The sequence below is a fragment of the Gymnoscopelus braueri genome, assembly GCF_963280865.1.
Source record: "Gymnoscopelus braueri genome assembly, chromosome: 1".
NCBI classification, from domain to species: domain Eukaryota; kingdom Metazoa; phylum Chordata; class Actinopteri; order Myctophiformes; family Myctophidae; genus Gymnoscopelus; species Gymnoscopelus braueri.
In genome coordinates this window covers 21,676,252-21,684,760 of record NC_137603.1, presented here as the reverse complement: position 1 = coordinate 21,684,760, position 8,509 = coordinate 21,676,252, and the positions used below count along the sequence as shown (strand labels likewise).

The window sequence follows — 8,509 nt, the reverse complement described above, 5'->3', positions numbered from 1 at the left end:
TTGAGTGAGGAGGAATGGAGGCGAATGGAGGAGAATTCACAAAGCGGATTGCTTATTTGTCGCGCACAACCTGGCAACGTTGTTTTTCTGTGAATACTGTAGCGTTGTTGATAATGTTGTCTTTGGGATGTATATGGCACGTGAATGACGGACATATTACCGTGAGTGTGGTGTGATAGAGACATGACTAAAGTGAAAGCAACGGCACGGGTTGAAACGAAGTGGTCGCGTGTGTTGTTGTTGTTGTTGTGGGGAGATTTCAATGGCGGCTGCGTCGGTGGTCGGTGCTCACGCTAAAGGGAACAAAATGGTGTACCCGAAATGTTGTCCGGCTCGCGGTGTCTCGGTGTCGCTCGGCGGTGGTCGGCGGTGACGCTAGGGAACAACATGGTAGACCGTAATGTTGTGAGTTTGTGCTGGCCGCAATTAATTATGCTCCGAGGGGGCAGATGTGTGGTGAGCAATGAAAAGTAGCCTACGCCACCCGTAAATTAATTGCGCGCGTTGTGGCTTGTGTTGTTAGTGACATTTGATATGTTGTTGTTGTGTTTACTGCGAAACAATGACATGGGGAAATTATGGCTTTCATCTTTCCAATGTATTATAGGATAGGCTATGTTTTGCACAGTATGTGGGTGGAAGAAGTGAGCTGACAGCGTCCATGTAGAGTAGCTTTTAATAATGCTTGAACCTCTCCTGTCACTCAGCACATTGTTGGATTGTTGGAGAGAGCTGCACTCTCTGATAACATCACATACATTCTGCCAGCAAAGGCACGAAACAGCCACTGATCAAGCTCAGTTTGGTCCTGTTCAACAGCCATTGACATGCCTGCCAGTATCTTGTCAGAGGCCATTTGTAATTCTAGAAGCACGGTAAGGAGCAATCAAAGCCTGGCGGAGGAAGAGGAGAGAGTAAGGATTAAACAAGGTGAAGGAACACAATAAAATCACCTTGTTAAAATGTCAGTATCGGTTTAGAATACGAATAAAAACACAGTTAATGGTTTGAGTTAAGTGTCTTGAAGGAACAATGAAATCACATGGGCACGTGAAGATAATGTCCCACTCCTGGTCTCAGTTTATACACGTTTACACGTTTATGTTAGACATTTAGCTGAGACTCTGAATGAAATGATTTACTCTATACCAATTTAAACTGATCACCAACATAACATGCAACCAGTAATGAGTGCGTGGGCAAATCAATTATGTGGGGGGTGGGGTGTGGGTTGGAGGGGGGAGTATTGGACATCCTACTATCCTACTATAAAATGAGGAAACCTCTGTCTGTCAATGTGTCATTCAAATCGATCTGAACAGTACATTTTTCACTTTCCCCAAATATAAGCTGTTTATTAGCATTTTTGTGAACTCTCACTCAATTACGACTGCTGTGGGTGGAGCCATGGGGAGCGACTCTGAGAGCAGTGCCAGAGTTAATTGATGGGCAGGTGTTGGTCACATTGACCCATTGTCAAGTCCCGCCCATGGTCCCACCCCTCTTTGCGCCTATTGGTTGCTTTTGCTTGGTTAGCAGGTTAGACAAAAATCCTCTCTTTCCACCCACTACCACTGAAAACATATGTTTTTCAGTGGCCTAAAACTGGACCTGGCTGCTTGTTTCTCTTGCTAAATCTGGCAACACACTGACTACCTGCATTACACCTTGTAGCCTTCTAGGGAAGAAGTGGACAGCTATTGAATGAAGCAGCAGAAAAGGGCAATGGCGCTGCCCGGAGAAGGGCCGAGAATAAGGTGAATAGAGTACTCAAATTCTGCCCGAACCTGACCCTACCGAAGTTTTTGGGCCGGGCCGGGCTGAAAATGTATGCTAATTGGTCGGGTCGTGCAGAGCCTCGGGTTCAGTGAAAAAAGAAAAATCCATTACCCCTAAAAAAGAATTGTCACGGTAAGGCCGACAGAAATGGCAGTGGATGTGTTGGATGCAGCTTCGTTCGTCGCCGTCCGACCTTCCTAGCCCGTGTTCTTAAAAAATAAACTGGTGAAAATGGCTATAACTCAAACATCAAAAATCGGCGAAAGTGGACGTTTCCAAGATGTTTTGACCATTATCTCTGGAACGGAAGGTCCAATCAGCTCAGTGCTTCGTGTTTTTCTGTTTTTCAGGCCTAAAATTATGGTAATTGTTCGGGCCGGGCCCTGTTCGGGCCGGCCCAGTTAGGGCCTTAATTTTCAGGCCCGTTGAAAACTCTAGACTGGTATTAGTTTATCTAAGGAAAATAACGAAGGTTTCATTTTGGTGACTTTAGTTCAGAGAAACATGAATAATTAATATGCCAGCATAAGTAGCTATATAGAAATGTATTATTAACAGGGACAACAGGAACTCACATCCAGCTCAAAGGGACAGAACAAAGTTTAAGCATTGACCTTTGTACAGTGTACTTTAATGTATATAATATTCCAGGTAATATGTACTCTATAGCATTGGTTCTCAACCTTTTCTGGGACAGGGTCCACTTGTTAATATTAAAAGCATTCCCTCCCATCTGACCACTCAACACGACAGCCATGTTAAGTGGATTTCAGATCATTTCAGACCATTTTCAGCCCATGTTTAATTGAATGATCAATCAATCGATCGTGTTCCACCTTGGATCAATGGAACCTACGAAATTCTCAGAGACCTCAGAGAGTACAGTCTGGCAGTCTTCAGCTGTGATAGTTAGTCTAATTGGATCAGGATGTCTGCATTGACATTCATTCATTGATGCCGTTTATTCATCTATAAATTGATCAAGTGATATTAATCTGTTGGCCATCCCTCCTCCTCTCCAATGTCTCCCCTCTCTTAGATAAAAATAAATAATGAATGCACAGGTGATGGAACCAGTTCCTGCAGTAGCTTCATGTTTATTTCAGTGTGTGTGCGCTCTCTCTCTCTCTCCGTCTCGTACGTACGCACGAGCGCACGCGCACATGCGCGCGCGCGCGCACACACACACACACACACACACACACACACACACACACACACACACACACACACACACACACACACACACACACACACACACACAGCACGCACCAGTATATATATTTGTTATGTATATTACACAGCTTTGTTTAATGTGCTGTACAGAGTAACCCTCCGGCAGAGCTGTTCTCTGGTCAGTGAAACAGCTTAACCCTGGTGCTGTGCATGTCACCCTAAAGCACTGAGCTGTTCTCTGGTCAGTGAAACAGCTTAACCCTGGTGCTGGGCAGAGTCACCCTAAAGCACTGAGCTGGTCAGTGAAACCGCTTAACCCTAAAGTGTAGAGGAACTCTCCAGCACAACTGAGCTGGTTAATAATTAATAGACCAAAGCTCATAGTCTACTCCATGTCTTTACCACTTTCAATCTGGCGTCTATTTTGGGCATGTTATAATAGAGTTGTCGGGTTGTAGATCGACTATTTTCGCTATTTCTGTTAAGGACGTGCCCTTTGGTGTCAGTGAAACTGAAGAACTGGAAAGTCTCAACTTCTGGGGGACAAAATAATCAATTCCTTGTGCGGGGTGTAGCCTCGCTTCGCATCGATACACTTCATTTGATCGCTGAGGGAAGAAAAGGCATTATCCAGGAAGTATCGTGTTTCTCTGCAGTGACAGGGTCTGCTGTAGACTACAGGTCTCAAGCTGGTGGACGTGTAAACAAATTCCCTTAGCCTATACGGTGTAGGCTAACTACATTCGTTAACTACATTACATTTGTCAAGTGGTGATGTTATCAAAAGTCACATGAGGTTTTCCCCTGCAACTCTGATTGTCTCCAAACTTGCCGTGATTCAGTAATACATTTATGCTGTGGGAGTGTTCACAAAACATGCAAGGCAAGCTCTCCTTTCATATACATCTAGGGCTGCGTAACCCATGGAGAATAAATACAACTCTGTCTCTGTGTCCCTCTAAGCCATCTTTATACAGCGTTAAAAAGGACATAACATAAGCAAAGGGACCCCTGGATGTAGACATCGTGCATTTTGTGCAGTGCAGTACAGATCAAACATCCCATCACTGAAAACTGACTTTTTCGGGGACAAGGAACTTCAGAAAAGAACAGAGTTCCTGTGATGTTTCTGCGGCGATGGCAAAACGGTGAGAAGTTAGAATCAGAGGGAATGTTTTGCTGGTGTGTTTGCTAAGTGTTTCCCGCGGCTATAGCGAGCTGTGAGCCGGGGAAAGAGGCAAAATGATGAGCGGGAACAGAATGAGAGTATGGGTATGAGAGAGGGAGAGAGGGGCCTTTGATGAGGGCCCGGGAGTGTCTCTAATGAGAATCCATGCAAAGGGGAACATATTCTGTCTCCTGGTCATGAAGCAGAGCAATGCTGCACTGTTATTAATGAGCCATAAGACATAACCCACAGCCTTAATTAAAACTCACCATGCTGCTTCATTCACCTCCTGAAACACCGGCAGTCCAGCAGGAAAACTGTAAAACTCAAGAGAAGAAGGAGAGCATATGGTGAGAGAGAGAGAGAGTGCTACCAAATGTTTCTTTTGTCACTGCATGGCATTCACAAATGAAATGATTTTGTTTACATTGTATACACCATGGGGGACTGCTGATAGCAAAAGCATTATGCCGTATACTTTTGAGAGCCTCAGCTTTACACTTTCACTCAGAAATTGTGATGACTCATTTCAGCAGCTGTTTGTGTAAAGCTAGCAAAATGGCTGTTGTTTTATAAATGGCAGTTTCTGTGTTTGGTTTGTTTGTTCGTCTTATTAATGAATATCTACAATTAGTCTGTTTCATGACTTACTTTAATGCTGGATTCGACTAATACTAATGGAACGGCTGGCATGTGATTTTAAGAGAAAACACAGAGCCATTGACTTTGAAAAATAGAAAATAAAAAAGCTAATATAAAACTGCTGCCAATGTTTCCAAAACAAAAGCAATGTCACTAAAAAGGACTTTCCAAATGTTCTAAGGAGTATTGTTATTTCCTGTTAAAGTAACATTCATAAAATCTTGAACCTGCATTTTATTAAGTTATAAATCCATGAAGTGCTGCCAACTGAAGGTGGGCAGCCTACTATACACATATTTATTTTCCTTCGATGTTAGTATTAGCAAATTCATTAATTTCACTATGATTTAGCCTACACTTTCTAGTTTGAAAGTCTAAAACTCATCAAAGTCATGTTGCAGACTGCATAGAATAGATTAATCACAGTCAAACAGTCAAATCACAGTCAAATTTACAATATAAATATTACATTTATAAATATAATATCTTATTTATACGTACGTACCTATTACTATCACTTGATCAGATACCAAAACAATTGTGGTCAAACAGAGAACAAGAGTGCAGAGCTCAACAAAACACTGGTCCCTTCTGAGCACTGGAAAGGAAACGTGCCTTCTCTGGAAGCAGTCACTGCAGAGGATTGCTTTCCCTCTCATACTTGGCTTATTGGTAGGATGTTGTTCTCTGTTGTGTCTGTGTTCTGGGGCTTTGTCACAGGAACTTTGTTCACGACCTTAGTCTGCGGTTTCCTTAGTCTGCTGTTTCTGCTTGGGCCCAGGGATGGCATAAGGCAGATGTTGCGTGGGCTTCCAGTGCTGGTCTCTGGTGACGTGGACGAGGCGGCGGGCTGAGGCTGGGGCCATCTGACTTTCCTGCTGCTGTGCTTTTTGGAGGCTTCATTATTGGCCTGGGGATGTGAAGCTTGGGGGAGAGGTTTTGGGGGGCCTTGCACACCAAGGATAGGCCTTTTCTCTGGATCATTAATGCCAGAGAAGTTTTTGGTGCCGCTAGCAGTCGTTGTGTCCTGCCTGGCCCCTGCGGCTCCTGCACCGTTGACAACTGTTGATGCTGTGGATGCCACCTTTGCTTTTGGGGTTGTTTTTTCCATTATTTTTGCCTTGGATGCCTGACCATCTCCTAGCTCATTAGATGTCCCCAGTCCATCAGACTTCATGGATGCCACAGAAAAGCGAGAGGTAGAAGTCGTGGAATTGGAGACCGTCTGGATCCTGTGCACAGGGGGGCTCTCAGGTGCAGCTGGCTGGCATTTTACAGCTCTCGACAGTGAGTTGGGGAATTCAGGCTTTTTACAAAGTCTTCTGTCGTCTCCGTTATCAAACGCATCTGCAAGTATCTTCTCTGTGAGTTCTGTGGGCAGCCTCTCCCATCCCTGTGTGCGGCGGATGGCAAAACAAGAGTGGAGCAAGAAGGCCGACAGCCTCTTGTGTAGTGTGCAAATCTCTTGGCTGAACGATTGATGCACAGATTGGTTCATTTCCTCCCTGTACAGGAAGTCCACCGCAGAGAAGAGGTCACAGCAGTTGTCCACAGTCATGGCTTCTCTGATGGCGGCGCACAGCTTCTTCAACAGGAAAGCCTCCTGGGTCATCTTTTCTCTACCGAGTAGTTTTTGAAAGGAGTCGGTGTGAATGACTATGGGGAGCTGGCTGACGATGACATTCATGCTGTACTCGTGCAGCTCTGTGGCCAGGCCGATCACCTGTTTGGCCCAATGGACCTCTGGGAGAGAGTGAATCAGTTGGTCAGTGTCACAGAGCACGTTTGCCGCGTCATTCGCCGTCATGGTTTCAGTTATGGCCGTAAGAAACTCTCTCTGGAGCTCAAGTGGCAGGAGGGAGAAGTTTCTTTCTGACCAGCACTTCACATAATGTTCAACAACCCACCTCTTACACAATGTGTGGAAGCTTCGGAGGCTTTGAATGCCTAGGGAGGCGTGGCTGATGGTTAGACACTTTAGAATTGTCTTTTGGACCCCATCATCAGCCCTCTTGGGGAAAAAGCGGCAATAGTCTCGGGTCAGAACCATCTCCACCACACGATTTAACCCCTCCAGACCCAGCATGTGTGCAGCCAGCACCACCTGACTGATGTTGGCTCTGGGAGGCAGGTCCACAATGGCCCCATACATAAAAAGGAGCAGGATGTCCATCTCCTCTGGCCCCAAGCCTTGTGTGATGCAATGTTCGGAGCTCTCCCTCCATTTCCCAGTCAGCATGTCTCGGAAGTACTGAGATCGCGCACAAAGGATCGCTCTGTGGCAGGGGAAGACCTGATCCCCCACCTGGATAGTGATGTCACACTGCTGTCCTCTCTGGTAGAGGTCCAAAAGGTCTGCTCCGAGCCCCGAGGCCGGCTCCAAAACACCACCGCCTGAGTCAGCGGTACTGAGGGGGTCTGCCGGGTCATGAACAAACACTGTGCGGTGTGGCTCCAACTCCTCAGCGTCTGGGATTGAACCAGATGAGCACATCATGCGCCGCTCTGCTGTGTACACTTGCCTGAGGAAGTCTTCAAGATCTGTGCTTTTTGGGAGGTGGACTTCATTGGGGTCCTTGTGAGCCCCTCTGAGGATGTGCGGAGCTCTGGCCAACAGTAGCACTCTGTGGGCCCGTATTGAAGTGGTCCCACCACACACACAAACATCAGCTTCCAGCTCCGCCTGTAGCAACCTATTCAAGTCCTCAGACAACTCAGATGACAAAGATCTCTTGAGCTGCGCTTTGTATCTCTGCTCCTTGGCCTGGAACGAAGCTTTGCGTTGTTCTTTACATAGCTCAAAATAGCTCATGGTTGCATTAGCAGTTTTTTTTATCTCATTTAACAATTTTCTGTGTCTAGCAGGCTAGCGATTGGCAAGCTAGTCATTTCCAGTCCGTAGACTGGATCTCCTCAGTGAACACCTAGTGAAAATCAAACACTCTGAATTAGAAATGCAATATCAATCAGTACCTAGTAACTCTCAGGCTGATGGTTACATTGCCACTTAGGAGCTTGAATCCAATAACCTGTTCGGCAGCCCCTATTATACCTTGCGTTTAAGCTGACGTCCATATTTGGGCATTTCGGTGCCAATGTCACCAACATTCAAATTAAATTAAAACTACACTAAAATTACAGACTCACCATGGGCACAGCCAATGTGAAGAACATGGCAGTTCATAAGGTGAAGGTACATGTGTCAGAGAGGGAGAGTGAAACAGCACGTTACAACTCAGGGAATTGTCAGCATTTAAACTCTCTCTCTCTCTCTCTCTCCTTTCCCTACACACATGTGCTAAATGAACACCAAAACGTGTGTGTGTGTACTGTACTGTACAAACTGTACTTATATAAGGCCATCCCTATAGCACAGTGGTTCTCAACCTTTTATGGGCCAGCGTGCCCCCATCCAATATCCATGTTGCTTACCACCCCCCTTGCTTGGTTCTCGGATACCGTTGGTCCGTCCGAATTGTCGTACGGCACTGCACACCTCAGGGTGATATGGGTCACACACGCCACGTTTGGAACCGAACGGTCTGATGCCGTCCGTGTTATGCGAGGGACAAAATTCCGGGGAAAGATTTTGATTGATTGAATACTTTATTTAGAAAAGACATGGAAACAGTACATGGAAGTACAATTTACAATACAAACTGGATTGCTCATAAAAGCACAATGGCTTATTTAAAATGAGATCCCCACACACTCAAATCATGATGACATTTAAGAAAACAGACA

At 45.5% G+C, this 8,509-nt stretch overlaps 1 protein-coding gene across 1 annotated transcript; it reads right to left on the bottom strand.

The window, feature by feature from the left end:
* Nucleotides 1-5,420: 5,420 nt before the first annotated feature.
* Nucleotides 5,421-7,577, bottom strand: LOC308087899 (BTB/POZ domain-containing protein 8-like; the record flags this gene model as incomplete). Its single annotated transcript, XM_080432137.1, has 1 exon — nt 5,421-7,577. One exon carries the CDS (start codon nt 7,575-7,577, stop codon nt 5,421-5,423), a length of 2,157 nt encoding a protein of 718 aa, XP_080288263.1.
* Between the last annotated feature and the right edge of the window lie 932 nt (nt 7,578-8,509).